Raw genomic sequence first — 21,129 nt, 5'->3', positions numbered from 1 at the left:
CAGAAAATCAGAATTTTTCCTCCATGGGAGGGGCATCGCAAATAAGACGGCTTAGGCTTAAAGTGAGGAGAAATACTTGTAAAAGAGACTTGAGGGAAAAGTTTTTTTTTCCCCGCAAGATTTTATTTAGAGATACAACATTGGAACAGCCCATTTCTGTCTTGTGGATGACTGTGAAGAGTAAGAATTTCACGTTGTAGACTGTATACATTCTCTGATATTGAACCATTGAACAATTTCAGCCTAATGAAGGCCCATACTACCCAATTGCACCCGTGTGATCAATTAACTTACTAACCTGTACATCTTTGGAATATGGAAGGAATCCAGGGACCCCAGAAGAAAACCAGACAATGAGAACATACAAATTCTTTACAGACAGTGGTGGGAATTGAACCCAGGTCGCTAGTGCTGTAAAGCGCTGCACTAACCACTACATTACAGTGTCACTCTGGATCTCCAGCAGAAGAGGTTGTAGAATCAAAGACAATCACTACATTTAAGAAACATTTGGACAGGCAGTTAAAGTCGGTACGGCAGAGGAAAATACAGATCAGTGTGGATGGACAAGAAGTTCATCGTGGACGAATTTTTGTATAATTCAATAGCCCACACCCCCTTGTCTCAGGCTCTGTAGTTTCTCCAAATCCTACACTCCTGAAAAACTGGCCTCACATGCATCCCAGAGATTCCTCACTCATCCACTGGCGGATAGTCTTCCAGATGTCCAATCCCTGAGGTCTAAAGTTCAGTCCCTAAACCTCTCCGTGCTCCCTTCCTGTTGGAGATGCTTACAACCTACTCCTGTCACTCAGCATCTCCCCCTTGATTAGTCTGAGCAGGTTTGTGATTTGTTTTTTTTTTCCCAAGCATCGGTGCTTGATGAATGTAGGTTGCTGTTGTGGTTTATAGCCCATTACCCTCATGTACGGTTGCAAAATGCCGACATGTCTTACCATAATGGGGAAAATGATGGCAGCCACAGTCGACTTTAGGACCCAGAGGATGGCCAAGCAGATGATCTGCACCGTGGTGAATAAGTGGACCCGTCGAAGGGGCACGTGGCGAAGGTAGATGTAATCAGGCTGGTGCTTGGACGGCATGAGGAACAGTTTGCATCGATCCCAGAACTGTGGGTGGGACAAAAAGAGCAGCATTAAGGAGCCCACTAGGGAGAACTTGCTTCAAGCTAGCCATGCAGGAAATATTTTGTTTCAGTGCCGCGGTCTCCACTCAATTTGCCGCTCCATATCCAGTTAGTTTTCCAATTTCAGGCATCTTGTTTACACTTCAATCTAGGGTCCCTCTCCCTTTGTTCACCTCATCCATCCCTTTCCTCCCCATTGCCTGGATATATGTATCACCTTCAACCATCTGCCCATTGCCTGGGCATCTCATAAACACAGGAGATTCTGAGCTGGAAACCCAGACTAACACACACGATATGCTGGAGGAACTCAGTAGGGCATGCAGCATCTACGGAGAGGAATAAAGACTGGATGCTTCGGGCAGGAATGAAGGGTCTCAGCCAGAAATGTTGACTGTTTATTCCTTTCCATTGATGCTGCCTGACCTGCTGAGTTCCCCAAGCATTTTGTGTGCATTGCCTGGACATCTTCTCCCTCGGTTCACCATTCGCATCCCTCTTCTTCATCAGGTTCTATCTGCTCATTGTTCCCCCACCCCTTACCTGCTTCAACTTATCACCCAGTGGGCTCTGTTTCTACCCACCCCCTCCTTGTCCCCTGAAGCCCCATCAATAACACTCAGAGACGAGAGGTGAACGATAGGCTTTTATTAGCAGCAAAACGGAACACGGCATCCCGGAGTCTGGGGGTGGGGGGGCGGGGAGCAGTGCCTCTAATTGCCTTTATACAGGGGTCTGTGGGAGGAGCCACAGGAGCAGTCAGCAGAGGGGCGTGTCCAGACAGGTATACATAGTTTACCATACCCCCACCCTGGGTTCATCTGTTTAACATTTTTTAAAATGTTTTCTCCAATCATTCACCAGCTTCTGTAGGTTGCTGTAGGTTACAATGGGATATAGACAGGATGTAGAGCTGAGTTGAGAATTGGCAGATGGAAAACTATCTGGAAATGTATGAAGTGTGATTCACTTTGGTAGATCAAGCTTAAAAGCAGAGTATAAGATTAATGGAAGGATTCTTAGCCACGTGGAAGGACAGAGGGACCTTGGGGTCTACATCTATAGATTCCCCAAAGCTGCCATACAAGTTGATAGGGTGGTGAAGAAACCATATGGTGTGTTGGCCTTCATTAGTCAAGGGATTGAGTTCAAGAGCCATGAAGTAATGTTGCAGCGCTAGAAAACCCTGGTTAGACCACGGTTGGAATATTGTGTTCAATTCTGGTTACCTCATTATAGGAAGGAGGGGGTGCAGAGGAGATTTACTTGGAGGCTGCCTGGATGAGAGAGCATGTCTTATGGGGAGAGGTTGAATGAACTTGTGCTTTTCTCTTTGGAGTGAAGGATGATGAGAGGTGATTTGAAAGAAGTGTATAAAATTATATGAGGCTTAAGCAGAGTGAATGCTAAGTGTCTTTTTCCCAGGTCAGCTGTGACTAATGTGAGAGGGTATAATTTTAAGGAGATTGGAGGAAAGTATTGGGGGAGGGTAGGGGATGCTCGTTACGCAGATATTGAGTGGTGAGTTCCTGGAACACACTTTTGGATGGAGGGGGTTAGAGATGGATACATTAGGGGCATTTAAGAAATTCCTAGAAGGCACATGGATGAAAGCAATATGGAAGCTTATGAGTTCTGTACGAGGGAAGTGTTAGAGTGATCTTGGAGGAGGATAAGAGGTTTAGCACGTACTACCCTACTGTGCTGTTCCATGTTCTAAAACTACCACATCCCCCCTCCTGGCTCCATCTGCCCACCAATCCCTACTTCACCTCCTTCCACCTATCACCTACCTCTGCTTCACCCCTCCCTCTCACTTCCATATACCAGCCATCTTCCCATTGCACCCTCAGTCCCAATGCAGGACCTCGACCTGCGATGTCAACTGGCCCTCTGCCTCTTCAGATGCTGCTGGACCTACTGAGTTCCTCCGGCAGTCTGTCACGGGCTGCAGATTCCAACACCTGCAGTCTTCTGTGTCTCCGTACATACCGTTGGAGCAGAGCCAGCTGGTGAAGTTCCTCTCTGCTGTGACTGATCTTTGTTGCAAGCTGGACATCGGGGGGGTAAGACTGACTGAAGGTGTGGGAGGTGAAATGACCTCAGGTATTGAACAAGGAAGAGAGAGTAGAAGAGACAGAGACAGAAGGGGGTGAGACAGAAAGAGAGAGAGAAAGAGAGCGAGAGAAAGAGAGACAGACAGAGAGAGAGAGACAGACAGACACAGAGTCAGAGAGGGACAGAGAGGGAAATCTCTACTGCACAGTATAGGCTTTTTGGCACACACTATTGAACCAACCTTTTACCCCACTCAAAGATCAATCTAACTCTTCCCTCTCTCCTTTTCTTTCATCTACAGTATGTGCCTATCTAAAAGTCTCTGAAATGCCCCTAATGTAGCTACCTCTACCATCACCCACCCACCACTGTCTGTGCTAAAAAGTCTAACTCTAACATCCCTTTTTAGCAGTTTACTCTTTGCAACTTTATTCCTGTTAGGTGCAGTGGACATAGAGAACAATTACAAGCAAACAGCTTATGTATTATTATCCTGGAAGAAGAGAGCTCGCTATTGCCAAACGCTCTCACAATGCCGCAGAGAACTGGCAATGTACAGCAGAGAGTTTCACGGAAATCTTATGGAAAGAGAGATGAGGTAGGAGGGAAAATAGAGGAGAATTGGTGGAGTACACAAAGCATGGTAGAGTGAGAAAGAGAGAGCTATTAGAGTCTTCACAATCTAAGGATAAACATACCTGAATACCATTTAAAGAGGCCACACCCATATAAAGGAAGACTCCATATAGAACTGCCATTGGAATGTACTGAGGATAAACAAAAGAAACAATTAACATTTGACTAATAGAAAAAGGTAAACACAAAATGCTGGAGGAACTCAGTGCAGGCAGCATCTATGGAAATGAATAAACAGTTTACATTTCAGGTCGAGACTCTTCAGGACTGAGAAGGAAGGGAGAAATCGCCAGAGTAAAACGGTGGGGGAGGGGAAGGAGGATAGGTGGAAGGTGATAGGTGAAAGGTCAAGGGCTGGAGAGGAAGGAATCTGATAAGAAAGGAGAATGGACCATAGGAGTCATGAGGAAGACATTGTTATTTTATTGAAACTTGTGCTGTCCCTGGCTGTAGGCTCATCATCTTCATCATCACTTTTGTTGGTTCCTTATCGATTTGAGATGTGGGTTTCTGTCGGAGCCTGTGACGTACAGTTCAAAGTACGGTTCTCCGCAATGTGTGGCCTGGTGCTTTGCTATCTCCAGGAGTGGCTGGAGAGCAACCCCGTAGATGACCTGATTCCTCACCGATTTCACTGATTGAAGCTCTATGGGAGACTGAAAAACCGAGTGAGCAGGTGGTATGTGCTGCAATCGGAAGAAGGTCTCTGTCATTGAGCGATCCCTCTCCTTCTAACTCAATAGAGAGTGAAAGCCTATCGGTCCTTGAGCTGGGGGGGCTTGTAGAAGCGATGCGGAAGATTGTATCATTGGAACAGTGAGTTGCTGGTCTCCACGCTTGGTGTGGCAGGAAAGCATCTTCTCTTTCCCTCAATGGAGAGAGCCTGTATGAGATACTGAAGTGCTGGGTTATGGACTAGCTTTCAATGGACTCCAGATCACTGTCTCTTTGGGGTCTTTTGCTCTTGCTTGCATGGTGGGGGCCGTTGCCTCTGCTGTGGCAAGCGGGGGAAGAGTTGATGCCTCTGCTGGTGCTTGCGCGTGGGATGGGGGAGGCAGGCTTTGGGGTTCTGATGTTTCTATCATTCATTCTTCGTGATTTCTTGTTTCACAGATGTTTGCAAAGACTAAGAATTTGAGGTTGTATACCGTATACATTCTCATATTAATATGAACCATTGATCTTGACATGCCTACCTGACCTAATTAATTAGATTTGAGTGTCAGTGTGCAAAGATGGGATCAAGTTATTGGATTGCAGTTTTGGTCTTTCTAGAGAGACAAAAGTTAACCAAAAGCAAATGAATTGCTGACTCCATTTCACTCAAGGAAGGTTATTCTAACAAAAGGTCCATCCTGAACATCATGCCTACCTGATCCATTTAATTGGTGTTGAATGTCAGTGTGCAAAGATGGAATCAATGTTACAGCTAAGTTTATTATCAAAGTATGTGCAGTATATGTTACCATTCACATTCTCAGGAAAATGAAAATTAAGAAATACAATAGAATCCATGTTATTGGGATGTAGCTATTGTCTTATTAATTAGGTTAGCTAACAGCAAATTTATTGCTGACTCTATTTCATACAAGGAAGATTATCCCAGTCAAAAGGTTCAACCCCAGAATTGGTTAATAAATTCACAAGTAAATCAAGTAAGGAAACAGAAGCAGATGGCTCTACACTCATTGGTCACTTAGTTAGGTACAGCTGTCATGAGCCCTGTGGGCCTCTGTACTTGCCGTACAGCATTGGACTTCTGGGTTTCTAAACCACCTGAATTTACTAAAAACACAAAATGCTGCCAGAACTCAGCAGGCCAGACAGCAACTTGTGTTTTTATTTATCTCTAGCATCTGCAGATTCACTCCTGTCACCTGTATTTACTAATTGTTAGAGCCTTTAAGCCCAGGTAATTGTCTTGTTAATTGTGACTGGCATGGATTTCCCATAGGCTGTGATTATTTAAAAGGGACTCCTGTTTAGCACTGGGTCAGAGTCCTTGTGGAGAAGGATTTGTCTCATATTGTTGCTTGTTTGTGCTGCCAATGCTCTGTTAGTTTTCCTATGTCTAACCTCTTTTCCGGTCTCTTCATGGAGTGTCTGCCATTTCCAGTCCTACGAGGTCGTGCTGTAACAACAGGAGTGGAACCCAGTGTGGTCTTCTGCTGCTGTAGCCCATCCACTTCAAGGTGATGTGCTTTCAGAGATGCTCTTCTGCACATCACTGTTGTAACATGAGGTTATTTAAGTTACTCTCTCCTTTCTGTCAGCTTGAACCATTTTAGCCATTTTCTTCTGACCTCTCTGATTAAGAACTGCCACTCACTGGAAATTTGTTTCTCACACCATTCTCGGTAAACTCTAGAGACTGTTATGTGTGATATTCTCAGGAGATGAGCGGTTTCTGAGATACTCAAACCGCCCCATCTGGCACCAACAATCATTCACAGTCAAAGTCACTTAGATCACATTCCTTCCCCATTCTGATGTTTGGTCTGAACAACAACTGAACCTCTTGACCATGTCTGCATGCTTTTATGCAAAGAGTAGCTCCCTCATGATTGACTGATTAGATACTTGCATTAATGATTAGGTGTACCTAATGAAATGACCGCAGCGTATATTTGGCTGCACATTGCTTGCTGGTTTAGTCATAGCTCCACTTAAAAAAAAATAAAGGACCAACTCCTATGCTGTTAAAAGGAGAAAGAATATGAGCTTCCCCGAAAGAACTGAATCAGCCCGAATTCTCACCTTCAGAATTGGAGCCAGGAAGACAGAGACTCCTGTGAGAATGAACACAACAAGACCAGTCAGCCTTTGCTCCCTGGAAAAGGAAAATGAACAGGTGAGGATCTGGAAAATACATGAAAGATCTCCAATAAAGCTATCTGAGAGTCACAGAGAGATTCTGCATGGAATCTTCTGCATGGAATAAGCCTTACAGCCCAGTCAGTCCGTGACCACCTACTTACACTAATCTGTAATATTCACTGCTTTGGTCCAAACACAAAGCAAAACACCAAATTTCAGGTATGAGGCAAGAACAGTGGGGAGACCTTTTAGAACGGAGATGGGGAGGAATTTATTTAGCTAGAGTGTTTAACTGTGGAATTTGTTGCCACTGGCGGCTGTGGAGGCCAAGCCATTGGGTATATTTAAGGCAGAGGCTGATAGATTCTAGATTCATTAAGGCATAAATGGATTTGAGGAGAAGACTAGAGAATGGGGCTGAGTGGGAAAATGGGTCAGCCATGATGAAATAGCAGAGCTGGCTTGATGGGCCAACTGGCCCAATTCTGCTCCTATATCTTATGGTGATTTCCCATAATGTCAAGGCAATGCTTGAGTAAGTATGGCATCTACATCACCAATAAACTGAAGCGGAAACCCCCCACTGCTTGTGGTTAGAGTTCTCACAAAGTAACATGGCTGTGGTTCTTGAAAGACACTTTCAGCTATCCTGGGCCATGGTTGCAGCATCTTCAGCTCTTTCATCATGAGCTCAGGGAGTGTATGTTTGCTGATGGTTGTATAATGTTTCATTCTGTTTGCAACTTCTCAGATAAAGAAGCTCTTTGTGCCTGCATGCAGCCTAGACTATTTTCAGGCAAGGGCTGATAGACGACAAGGAACATATTTACCAGGCAACCACCATGCAAAGTTTAAGGTAAAATTTATTATCAGAGTACATACATGTCACCACATACAAACCTGAGATTCTTTTTCCTGCAGGGGTACTTACCAAATCTATAGAACAGGAACTGTAAGTAGGATCAATAAACAACAAAATGTGCAAATGCAAATATAAGTAAATAGCAAACACATGAAATAATGACTCCTTAAAGTGAGATCAAGCAACACACACAAAATGCTGGTGGAACACAGCAGCCCAGGCAGCATCTATAAGGAAGAAGCATTGTCGACGTTTCAGGCTGAGACCCTTCATCAGGACAAAGAGGACGAAGGGTCTCGACCCGAGACGTCGACAGAGCTTCTCCATCTCCATCTTCCTTTCGTGCTCCCCTCCCCCTTTCTTTCTCCCTAGGCCTCTCATCCCATTATCCTTTAGCTCTGTATCCCTTTTACCAATCACCCGTCTGGCTCTCGGCTTCACCCCACCCACTCTGGTCTTCTATCATTTTGCATTTTCCCCTCCCCCTCCTACTTCCAAATCTCTTACTATCTTCCCTTTCAGTTAGTCCTGACGAAGGGTCTCGGCCTGAAATGTCGACAGTGCTTCTCCCTATAGATGCTGCCTGGCCTGCTGTGTTCCACCAGCATTTTGTGTGTGTTGTTCACAACGTTCTGCAGCTTATTTTTATCCTTTGTGGGAGGGAACCCTCCTCCCCATACCAGACAGTGACGCATAGAACATATAAATCTACAGCACATTACAGGCCCTTCGGCCCACAATGTTGTGTCGACCATGTCACCTACTCTACAGACTGCCTAGAACTTCTCTAGTGCGTAGCCCCCTATTTTTCTAAGCTCCACGTACCATCTAAGAGGCCCTTAAGAGAGCCTATTGTATCCGCTTCCACCACCGCTGCGGGCAGTGCATTTCACGCACTCACCATTCTCTGTTGAAAACTTACCCCTAATGTCCCCTCGGTACCTATTTCCAAGCACCTTAAAATTATGCCCCCTTGTGTTAGCCATTTCAGCCCTGGGAAAAGCCTCTGGCTGTTCACACGATCGATGCCTCTCATCATCTGACACACCTCTGTCAGGTCACCTCTCATCCTCCGTCGCTCCAAGGAGAAAAGGTCAAGCACATTCAACCTATTTTTACAAGGCATGCTCTCCAACATCCTTGTAAATCTCCTCTGCACTCTCTCTATAGTACCCACATCCTTCCTGAGGTGAGGTGACCAGAACTGAACACAGTACTCCAAGTGGGGTCTGACCAAGGTCTTGAATGGCTGTAACATTACCTCATGGCTCTTGAACTCAGTCCCACGGCTGATGAATGCCAACACACCATATGCCTTCTTAACAACACTGTCAACCTGCGCATCAGCTTTGAGTGTCCTATCTACACGGACCCCAAGATATCCCAGATATTCCACACTGCCAAGATTCTTACTATTTATATTATATTCTGTCTTCAAATTGGCCCTACCAAAATGAACCACTTCACACTTATCTGGGTTGAAGTCTATCTGCCACTTCTCAGCCCTGTTCTGCATCTTATCGATGTCCCGCTGTAACCTTTGACAAACCTCCAGACTATCTACACCACCCCCAACCTTTGTGTCATCAGCAAACTTACTAACCCACCCTTCTACTTCCTCATCCAGGTCATTTATAAAAATCACAAAGAGGAGGGGTCCCAGAACAGATCCCTGTGGAACCCCATGTAACCAGTTAAAATGCACAGAGAGTCTAGCCCTACTCCTTCCTGTCACCATTTGATATTTTCTGGCGTTACAATCAATATTAAGCTATAGGGATCATCTTTAACCATAAACTGGACCTGCCTAGTAAATGGAATGGATACAGGAGCAAGTCAGGATTCAGACGAACACACTGCGGATCTCAACACGGCGCTAGTGTGGCAATGGAGTTGCACCGGTCACAGAGCCACACTCGAGTAGAGACCTACCTCCACCCTGCCACCTATGTTTCGATGTACATGTGATAAGTAAGTCTCATACTGAGATATGAAATTTCCTGCACATTCATCATCCATATCCCAACATTTCCTGTCAATCTAAAGGCCACTATCATACCTGATTCCACCACCAACCCTGGCAGCACATCCCAGGCACCCATCACACTCTGGGTAAAAAAAAACTTTCCTCACATGCCTCTTTAATCTCTAGTCTGAGCCTGACTCGACCATGACTGCTGTTTCTTTATTCTCTCAGCTTTCTTTCTTTGTTCTTCATTCTCCTAACGAAAATACCGGGATCCAACAGTACAGAATCAGAAATATATATAGTTTGATTAAGCATTCTAGTTTGTTTAAGTAATTCATTGTGGGTTATATGTAAACATATGACAATTGCATACATTATCAAACCACCAGATGATGCATGCATGCAGCACTCAAAGAAACCACGAAGTTAGACTCACATTTCAGACTCCCCTTTCTTCCTTTGAATTAGTTTCATGTTTTGAAGTTACAAAACGTATTGGCACCATTCTACACTAATCCCATTTACCAGCAGACATTGAGACTTTCTAGAATCTAACGGTCAGATCGACCGGCACTCTTATGATTGATCATGGTTAGACCTGCCCACTCAGGACCAGCTTTATCTTCTCATGCAAATCAAGATAAAATCTGCAGCATTCTATCTCAGATCGGCTGATTGTTGACTTCAGGAAGGGCAAGGTGGGTGAGAATGCACCAATCGACATTGGGGGATCGGTGATGGAAAGAGTCGACTGCTTTCAATTCCTGGGTGATAATATATCAGATGACTTGTTCTGGGCCCAACATATAGAAGCAATCATAAAGAAGACATGCCAACATCTTTACTTTCATAGGGCAGTGTGACACCAAGCACGCAAACAAACTTCTATAGAGGCACTGTTGAGAGTATCCTGACCAGTTGCATGTTGGTTTGGTACAGTAATTATAATGCATGGGAACGTAAGAAATTACAGAGAGTTGTGTACTCAGCCCAATACATCACAGGCACGTTCTTCCCCACCATTGGTAAGAGCTGCCTCAGGAAGGCAATATCAATCATCAAAGATCATGCCTTACCAAGGCCATGCCATCTTCTCACAACTCATGCACAGCAGGTAGGCCTGAAGGTCTACACAATAGATTCAAAAGCAGGTATTTCCCTTCAACCATAGGGTTCTTGAACCAACTTACACAACCCCAATCACTAAATTTTGGCAACACCATGACCACTTAGATTACTTTGCACTAAAGTGTACTTTGTTTGTTCTAATTGTGTTCTTTCTTGTAAAAAATTGTATATAATTTACATATATGTTTTTCATGTGAAAGATGCTTATCAATTGCTATGCGCCTTTGATGCTGGAGTAAGTTTTCCATTAAACCTGTTTGTACGTATACGTCGCTCTTATTGTCATTTCAACTGTTACTGCTGGTAACTGTACACAGTAAAACTGAAACAATGTTCCTCCAGGACCCTGGTGCTACATGAAACAACACAAAACTACACTAGACTACGTGAAACAACATAAAGCTACATTAGACCTCAGACCTACATGGGATTACATAAAGTGCACAAAACCGTGCAAGACAGTGCAATAATTAATAAACAAGACAATAGGCACAGTAAAGGGCAAATTACAATATAATCATAAATAATTTTTATATCTTATAAATGATTTTATATTTTTATATAATAAATGATTTATAATAATAAACAATGTTTTTGCAGAAATCGAGAAAGAAATGAGCAAAAATTGCAAAGGGAGTGTGTGTGTGTGTGTGTGTGTGTGTGTGTGCTGGTATTAGACTAGACTCTGGGAATTGAGGAGTCTAATGGCATGTGCACATGGCAATAGAAATAGATTTTGACTTTATAAAATTTTTTTATTTTTTATTTTTATTCAAAAATTGTGTATAATTTAACTTGTGAATGCTACTTATCTAATGCTATGTGTGTGAAGCTGCTGTGGTTAGGTTTTTCATCATGTCTGTGCACACATGATGATAAACGTAGTCTTGGACTTTTGCATGCACCTACCTGACCCCAAGAAACTGTGGCTGTTCTCCGGGTGCGCTCGTTTCAGTTTCCATCTTTAAGCCGTCAATGTGTGCGATGGAAATGACAGTGGCTGCTACGTACCATGGGAGGCCCATGAAGGAGCAAACTGCTACCAGGAGACCAACCCAGAACAGATCCAGATGGTAACCGGCTCCTTTCTGCAGTAGAAGTGGAGGATCATTGTTAATCCAAACGCCACATAGTGTTCAGTACTTCTTTCAAGCAGTAAAACTAAGGGCCAAAGCCGAAGTTGATAGGGTTTTGATTAGTAAGGATGTCAAAGGTTACGGGAAAATGGAATCGAGAGGGATTATAAATCAGCCATGATGGAATGGTAGAGTAGACTCAATGGGCCAAATGGCCTATTTCTGCTCTTGTACCTTTATGGTTTGGCCCGATCATTCTGTGTCATACTTGGCTCTCTAGACAAAGTCAACAGAGCATGGCCTGCTCACACCAGATGGGCCTCCAGCCCAATGCTTGTGTGAACTTCATTGTCACAAACAGCAGTGGAGGCCAAGTCACTGGGTATGTTTAAAGCGGGGGCTGACAAGTTCCTGATTAGTGAGGGCATAAAAGGTTACAGGCAGAGGGCAAGAAAATGAGGACGAAAGGGAAATAGATCAGCCATGATAGAAAGGCAGAGCAGACTTGATGGGCAGAATGGTCTAATTCTGCTCCTATGTCTTATGACTTTCCTTGAGCTAAAGAAATAGCCAATTCACCACTTTGTGCAAGAAAATCCCTGAAATCTCTCTCATAACTTTCCCCTACAAGTCTCTCTGCCATCAAGGACATCTTCAAGTGACGGTGCCTCAAGAAAATGACACAGTTACTGAGGACTCTCACCATCTGGGATGTGACCACTACCATTGGAGAGGAGGTTCAGGAGCCTGAAGGCCCACGCTCAGTGATTCTGGATCAGCTTCCTTCCTCCTACCATGACATCTCTGAACAGTCCACAAACTCCTGAACACTACCTTAAAGTGGCAGCAAAGGATTTGAAGAAGTTGAAAAGAGACCAGACTGGGGAATGTTGGTTAGCTCAGAACCCAAGGTTGTGGACATGGCTTTACCAGTGGCTTTGGGGTGCAAGGGAGGAGTGAAGCGTTGGGCAGAAGGCAGGGAAATGGCAGAAATGATAAACAGCTCTGTGGCATTGACATCATCACGGTTCAAAGTTCAAGCTAAATTTATGATCAAAGTAGGTACACACTCAGTGGCCTCTTTATTAGGTACCTCCTGTACCAAATAATGTGGCGAATGAGTGGATGTTTGTGGTCTTCTGCTGCTGTAGCCCATCCACTTAAAAGTTCGAGGTGTTGTACATTTAGAGACACTCTTCGGCACATCACTGTTTGAGTTATTGTCACCTTTATGTCAGCTTGAACCAGTCTGACCATTCTCCTTTGACCTTTCTCATTAACAAGGCATTTTCACTCACTGAACTAGTGCTGACTCGATGTTGTTTTGTTTCTCACACTATTCTCTGTAAACTCTAAAAACTGTTGTGTATGAAAGTCCCAGGAGTTTCTGAGCTTCTGAGATACTCAAACCACCCCGTCTGGCACCAACAATCATTCCATGGTCAAAGTCATTTAGATCACATTTCTTCCTCATTCTGATGTCTGATCTGAACAACAACTGAACCTCTTGACCATGTCAGCATGCTTTTATGCATTGAGTTGCTGTCATGTGATTGGCTGATTTGATATTTGAATTAACGGGCAGGTGTACCTAATGAAGAGGCCACTGAATATATGTCACCAGATACTATCTTGAGATTCATTGGATCCCATGACGTATACGCCATCAGCCAATCAGATTTAATCATCAGGAAAAATGGATTATCAAAATTTCCAAAATAATCAAAGGTAAATTACTAAAGAGCAAAAGCACAAAATTTACTAAATATTAGTTAGGAGCACCAAAGTCAAACTGACAACAGTTAGTGGATCAGCAAGCCAAGGAATAAGAAACAGGTGTAGCTTCTGGTCTCGGATTCTTCATCAGAATGGAAAGCAATTAGGAAAAGTATTAATCAGAATGTTCCTCCATGAGTTTTCACTGGGAAACCTTTAATTCTTTTAGGAATGTTATTGAGGGAATAGTCATCCTCCTGACCAATTGTTGCTATGGAAACAAGGTGCAGAAGAACGCTGCGGCCTGTTACCTACCCTCAGCTTATGCTCCTTCCTGTTCACAATCACTCCTGTGATCTGCTGGTCCATGAAGATCAGGATGGTGACAAGGAGGGCCGGAAGAGCACTGGCCAGGTAGACCCACCACGGATTTTTCCCGAAGGGGATAACAAACCACCCCCGGTCTGCTCGTGTTGGCTGAAGGGGAGGGGTGAATGAGGGGAATTACTCTGTTAGTTTGCACGCTTCTTGAACGTCACTGCCACTGGTACAGTTTATTAATTTATTTAAAGATACATTGAGGAACAGTCCCTTCCAGTTCAACGAGACGCATCACTCAATAACCCACCTATTCTAGCCTAATCACAGTACAATTTGCAATGCCCAATTATGCTGATAACTGGTACATCTTTGGACTTTTGGAGGAAACTGGAGCACTCAGAGGAAATGCACAAGGTCATGGAGAGAATGTACAAACTCCTTACAGATGGCGCCGGAAGTGAACTCTGAACTTCAGAATGCCCCGACCTGTAGTCGAGTTGCTCTAGCTGCCATGCTATTGTGTCGTGTTCTATTTCATGCACCTGGTAGGATAAGCCTACTGAACGACTGAGGGTGCTGGAATATCTTTAAGTGCCATTGTCTCTCCACAAGGATGCGAGGAAATAAGAGCATATGCAGGCCACTCGGCCCCTCAAACCTACTCCATCTTCCAAAGACCCAGGCCTCGACTCATCCTGTGTACCGGTTGCTCATAGCCCTTAATTCCCTGATCTTCCAAAAATATCTATCTCAACTTTAAATACTTCCGTAGGTCCCATCTGCACAATCCTCTGGGCTAGGTATTTCTCAAAATTCAGAGTTTAAAATAAATTTAATGTCAAAGAATGTAGGTACACGTCACCAAATATAACCGCCTGTAAATCAGAAGCAGCATGCCATCCTTGGGGAGTGGAGCTATTTCTCCTAGTAAACATGTCTTTGAGCAGGTCCACCCTGTGCTTTTTTTGGTTCTTTATTATAAGACCTAACGCAAGGCACACACCACCATAGATGCTGCCTGACCTGTTGTGTCGGTCTCAGTATTGCTCTGGATTTCCATAATCTACAGAATCTCCTGTGTTTATGTAGAATGAAGTGTAAAGTATTGCGGCTACAGTGAAAGCACAGTGCATGTAGACAAGAAGGTTTAATATCATAATGAGGTAGAGAGTGGGGTCAAAAATCTATCTTATCATGCTACAGTAGGGCATCATTCAGTATACTAGCAGGGTAGAAACTGTGCTTGAGCCTGGTGGTACTTGTTTTAAAGACTCAGCAATTGTCACTTACCCCACCACTAACAACTAAATTTCCAAAAACTTGCCTGGGATAATGGAGAGTCTGAAATGGAATTGGATAGTGCCTGGAAAAATTTTGTAGGAGTACAGATTCACCTATGCTCTTTGCTTCTGTGGTTACCAATTGAACACTGACTGTAGGCCCTTTTCTTTAATTTGTTGAAATCCTTCGCCTTACTATTTTATTTTCTTGAATGTCTCAGGTCACATGATGACAAACTTGAGTTATATCATTCCTTATTTTGTCTAACCTTGCCAGCATTCACATCAGCAATGAATCCTCTTTATGTCTTCTTAGTGCAAAAATAAAATCCTAATTTCTCAATGCAAAAAAAGTCACATAAAAAATAAAATGGTCTATTCTCCTAAAAATGTACTGTGCTGAAAGAGTCTCCAGACAAAATTTCTTTAAAAAATTATTTGATATACAGCCCTTCAAGCCGTGCTGCTCAGCAATCCCTCGATTTAACCTGAGCCTAAACACAGGATAATTTTCAATGACCAGTTAACCTAGCAGTCAACAGTTCTTTGGACTGTGGGAAGAAAATGATGCAGTCATGGGGAGAAGGTACAAACTCCTTACAGGCAGCAGCAGGAATTGAACTGTATCAGATCGATAGCTAGAATGTGGCAAGTGTGTATGTGCCCAGTTGCCCAGCATGCACCATTCCTAACATAACTCAGTAAAAAGTTTATGTTAGTAAAAAGTTATGAATCACTTTACTCTGTTGTTGTTCTTGTTCTGCGAATACATAACATTAAGGCTTCAACTTTTGTAAGATCCCTAAGTCAGTACAACACTCAGCCCATTCCTTACTATATCACACGTAAATGGCAAAATAAAAATCCTTTGGCGTTTACCTTCAGCTCTGTGGGCACTTGGAGTTTTGGAGTGTTCAGTCCAAAAAGCATATCAATCCCAACAAAAATCAGAATAGATGCGAAGATAGAAAAGTCACTGATAAGTTTCCGCAGCTTAGATAGATCCAAGAGATGGAAAAAAGACATCCAGACAAAGAAGGGAGGAAGGGTGAATGAGAGAAAGAGAGAAGGAAAGTATTAGAATAAACATTTTCAGTGTTGGTTCATGGGAAGATGATATGTTTGACCTCATGTAACCTTTTATATCAATTTTTCCCAACTGGAGATTTATCTGAGATATGTGAAGCCCAGAACAGTAAAATGACCCTTTTGCTAAACTTTGGGGAGACTTCATTAAAACTGGGGTGATTTATTAAGTCCGGAGTCTGTTTCTGGTTGCGTAAACACATGTCAGTGAACGAGAAAATTGGACTGTGGTGGTTTGTTAACTGATTGTTGGTCTCATAAGACGCATTTCTCAATCTCATCTCTCTGAAGGAAGTTAAGGGACAGAGCTGCTGGCTGTGGTTGCAAACATGGATTTCATTGGAAGACATGGATCACAATTAACATTAACATCACAATTAACATTAAAATGCAGTTGGAAAGAAAATGTGTAGCTCAGGAGGTTGATGGTTGGGTTGAGTTGTCTCCAATCTCGGCAATTTACTTGCAAATGTTTCATCGCCATACAAGGAGACATTATCAGTGCTCTGTTAATTTGTGGTGTGTCATGCAAATCCGTGGCGTTTATATACTTATCAGTCAGCTGATTGGTCATCATTTTGGAAACTCAATTGTGATGTAGGTAGGGGGTCTCATTGCTGAATAGTTGTGTGGCGAACTCTATGTGTTGAGGCCTGTAATTTAGCCCGCAATGGCTTATAACAGGTCTACAAGTCTGCTTATAGAATTGTTCACAGAAGACCATGCTCCTAGGAATTGTCTTGCATGCTATGACTTTCATGATTCAACTTCCGTAATGACGGCAATCAGCTGATCGATAAGTACTGTAGATAAAGGTCAATTATTTGGAGGACACAGCACTATTAACAGCGCACTGATGTGTCTCCTCATACGGTGATGAAATGTTTACAAATGAATCGCTAAGATCAGAGGACAACTCAACCCAATCATAAAATGTAGTCTCTCTCAGTTTAATATTAAGCTGTCTTGATTTGGATTGTGATGCCCTCTTGCATTCTATCTGCACAGATCTCCCAGACTGAACTCTGAAACCTAACAAGTTCTAGACTCACTGGTTTAAAGTCTTCATGTTTGGAAGAGTTAAGTCATTTGGTGCCAGGCTAGAGATAACCACACCACCTCCACTCCAGTGCAAGCCAGGATTTGCACAGAGTAGGCATGGTAGAAGATAAAGATGGTCCAGAAAGACCTAAAGAATTGAAGGTGTCACATTGAGTGTTGAGAATAGCCAGTTATTCTGAGTCAAGCTTGGAGAAACAAGAGAGGTTCTGTTCAGTATCACACCATGCAGTTCATGCCTGTTTGGGAAGATAACTTCTAAAGGATGCATACCAGAGGGACAAAAGGCACAAATGGGAAATAGACACATTCTATTCAAACCTTGATTCTGTTGGGCACATGCAGTTTGGGGGTTTCCAGTCCGACCACAGCATCGATGCCACAGAAAACAAGAATGGAGATGACCGTGGAAAAATCAGTGATCAGGCTTCGGATCTAGTGGAAAACAAAGGGGTGAGTAGAAATGGGGAAGGAAAGCAGCAAGGATGGGTACAAGCACAAGCAGGGACTGGGGCCAGGTGTAGGGAAGGTGTGTAGGGAAATAGGCAGCAGACCTTGCAAAGTTACTTCAGCCAGATGTAGAGAGTCTACACAAACAAACTCAACAAGGATATCAAGAACTTTAGAAATGTTTGCTCCCATTTGAAAAAAAATTACTTTTTCGTTTTGCACTGAGCTGTCCTTACCTGGCCAATGAGTCACAGAGTAACACAGCACAGAAACAGGCCCTTCAGCCCATCTTATTGATGCCTGTCAAGATGTCTTTATAGGCTAGACCCATTAGTCAAAGAATGCATTAACACAAGGGTTCCCAACCTTTTTTATGTCATGGACCCCAACCATTAATCAAGGCATCGTTGGACCCCAGGTTGGGAACTCCTGCTTTAACATCTGCAGTAAAACTCCAATAATTTGGCATCCAACTGTTCAGAGATCCTGATCTTCGACATCTGGTTCACTCATTAGTCTGGAATATCAGCTGGCAATCCAAAGAGCAAGTGAGAAGTACAGCATCCAGGGTGTGGGTTGGAGCAAGGGGATGGTGTCCGGAAATCCAGGGGTCAAGAGCATGGGTAGGTTTGCAGTCAGAGCCATGGCCTGACATGCTTGTATATCTCCTGCTATGTTTGACCTCATCAGATTCATTGGAAAATGTATTATGCTGTTGTATAACACAGAAGTGTGGAATGTTTTTGAGTATTAGTAGGAATGACATCCAACTGTCTGGAAAACTTGCTAATCCAACACCATTAAAATCTCAGCTGGAAATCTTGAGGAACTCACAAAGTACTGAAGGAACTCAGTAGATCAGGCAGCAAAGTACATTTATTATCAAAGTATGTATTCTATATACAGCCTTGAAATTTGTTTCTTTACAGCCAGCCAAAAAAAAAAAAGAAACCCACCTGGAGTACTGTGTTCAGTTCTGGTCACCTCACTACAAGAAGGATGTGGATACTATAGAAAGAGTGCAGAGAAGATTTACAGGATTGAAGAGTGTGCCTTATAAGAATAGGTTGAGTGAACTTGGCCTTTTCTCCTTGGAGCGGCAGAAGATGACCTGATAGAGGTGTGTAAGATGATGAGAGGCATTGATCGTGTGGATAGCTAGAGGCTTTCTCCCAGAGCTGAAATGGCTAACCTGAGGGGGGCATAGGTTTTAAGGTGCTTGGAAGTAGGTACAGAGGAGATGTCAGGGGTAGGTTTTTCACATAGAGTATGTTGTGTGTGCAGAGTGCACTGCCATTGACAGTGGTGGAGGTGGATACAATAGGGTCTTTTAAGAGACTTTTAGATAGGTACGTGGAGCTTAGAAAAATAGAGGACTATATGATTGGGTAATTCTGGACCGTTTCTAGGGTAGGTTACATGGTTGGCACAACATTGTGGGGCGAAGGGCCTGTAATGTGTTGTAGATTCCTATGTTTTATGTTCGATAGAACCCATTAAAAAAGACTGTAAGACACCCAGTGTGCAGAGAAAAGAAAAGTAAAAAGGAAAAATAAAAAAACAAACAAAAAATTCCTCTCCATAGTTGCTGCCGAACTTGCCGAGTTCCTCCAGCACTTGTGTGTGCCACCACAATCTCATGTGCCTGATTATTAGAGTTTTATTGTGCCTCTCCTGCTTCAGTCCATTGTGTTCCCATTTCTGTTCAGATCATACTGGGGCTGGGGGCTGGCGGGGGGAAGAGGAGATTACCGAATTTGGAATTTGGGCCCTGCATGCTTAATTTTAAAGCCACACTTAGTGCATTTGAGATTTTTTTTGCTCAATACTTCAGTGCAGATCAAAATACAATGTCCCATTTCAAGGCTTTATCATTGGTTGGGCTGACAATGGTAAGCTTCAGTGATCAAAGCAGCCTTGTTATCAAATAGGAAATAATAATTGGATTCAAGTTTTAAACTCAGCAGAGTAATCTCTGCCTCTGTGCTATATCTGTCTATCTACAGCAGGGGTTCCAAACTTTTTATGCCATGGACCCTGAGGGGTCCGTAGACCCCGGGTTGGGAACCCCTGCTCTATAGAAAGGTTTCTGTGACAGGTTATTTTGTTGTATCAACACCTTCAACTCAAGAGGTATGAGTTCAAATCAAACCAGAAAATGGGAGAAATTAAATTGAATTAGTTTTTATTAAATCCAGACTAAAAAAAATATTCTGTTATCAAAGATGACCATGAAGCTATTGAATTATAATAAGATTCTTTCTGGATAACAAATCTCCCTCGGAGAAGAACTTCTATTCTTATCAGCTCTGGTCAATATGAAACTTCAGATCCATAACAAAGTGGTTGATGTGTGTGTGTGCGTGTGTGTGTTGAGTTATTTGGATGAAAAACTGGATGGTTGGGTTAGTAAGTTCACGGACAATAGAAAGATTAGCTATGTTTTGGACAATACAGAAGATTGCTGAGGGATTCAGCAGGACATAGAATAGTCGCACACATGGGCAGAGAAATGGCAGATGAAATTTAATCTGGTCAAGTGTTAGGTGCTGCACTTTGAGAGGTCAAATACACAGGGACAGTGTACACTACATGCCAGGACCCTTGAAGGTGTTGATGTACAGAGGATTCCTGGGTTCAAGTTCATAGCTCCATGAAAGTGGCTGCACAGATTGATTAGATGACAAAGCACACGTAATGCGTGCTTGCCTTTATGAGTCAAGGCACTGGGTTCAAGATTTATGTTGGAGCTTTATAAAACTTTGGTTAAGCCTCATATTGCATTCAATTTTTGTCACCCTACTGTAGGAGGAAAGTTGAGGCTTTGGAGAGGATGCAGAAGAGAATTATCGAATTTTTCCTGGATTAGAGGGCGTGTGTGGTGTAAGGAGAGAGCTTACAAACTGGGGTTGTTTTCTCTAGAGTAACAGAGAGCAAGGAGAGATCTGATAGAAGTTTATGAAAGGAACATAAACAGCCAGTATCTCTTTCCCATGCTCAAAATGCTGTACTCAAAAGGACATGCATCTAAGGTGAGAGGGGGCAAGTTCAAATGAGATGTGTGGGGCAAGTCTCTTTCATATGTATAGGGAGTGGCGGGGGCCTGGAATGCACTGCCAAGGCTGCTGATAGATGCAAAAGTGACAGAGGTGTTTAAGAGGCTCCTATTTAGGCATGTGAGTGTACAGAGAATGAAATGGATATGGACATTGTGCAGGCAGAAGGGATTAGTTTCGTTAGGTGTTTAATTACTGGTTTAGTTAGTTTGGCACAGCTTTCTGGGCTGAAAGGCCTGGTCCTGTGTTGTATTGTTGTTTGTCCTTTAAGGCTGTTATAACTGGGGATGGTAATGGGGATAAGCTCCCACTACCTATGCATGCACCCCAAATAAGCTCTGACAACCAAGTCCAAATCCTGGCCTTCACGTGTGGCTCAGCTGCCAAGCCCGGCAGAACTGTTTCTACTGACATGAGAAGGTGCAAAGGTGGGTTGCTGGCCCCTTAAAACCAGTCATTTCAGGCAGA

At 43.2% G+C, this 21,129-nt stretch overlaps 1 protein-coding gene across 1 annotated transcript in view; it reads right to left on the bottom strand.

The window, feature by feature from the left end:
- The window catches only part of slc4a5a (solute carrier family 4 member 5a), a 166,926-nt gene that overhangs the window by 25,713 nt on the left and 120,084 nt on the right, over positions 1-21,129 (bottom strand). The window contains exons 18-23 of the mRNA XM_059964691.1: positions 17,477-17,590; positions 13,725-13,886; positions 11,527-11,705; positions 6,599-6,671; positions 3,904-3,972; positions 957-1,130 (exon numbers count right to left, since the gene is read on the bottom strand). Of these exons, the coding sequence (XP_059820674.1) occupies positions 957-1,130; positions 3,904-3,972; positions 6,599-6,671; positions 11,527-11,705; positions 13,725-13,886; positions 17,477-17,590 (771 nt within the window). The remainder of the gene's footprint in view (positions 1-956; positions 1,131-3,903; positions 3,973-6,598; positions 6,672-11,526; positions 11,706-13,724; positions 13,887-17,476; positions 17,591-21,129) is intronic.

The sequence above is a fragment of the Hypanus sabinus genome, chromosome 1, assembly GCF_030144855.1.
Source record: "Hypanus sabinus isolate sHypSab1 chromosome 1, sHypSab1.hap1, whole genome shotgun sequence".
Classification (NCBI taxonomy): Eukaryota; Metazoa; Chordata; class Chondrichthyes; order Myliobatiformes; family Dasyatidae; genus Hypanus; species Hypanus sabinus.
The sequence above is the reverse complement of the archived record's forward strand: the minus strand, read 5'-3'. Positions and strand labels throughout refer to the sequence as shown.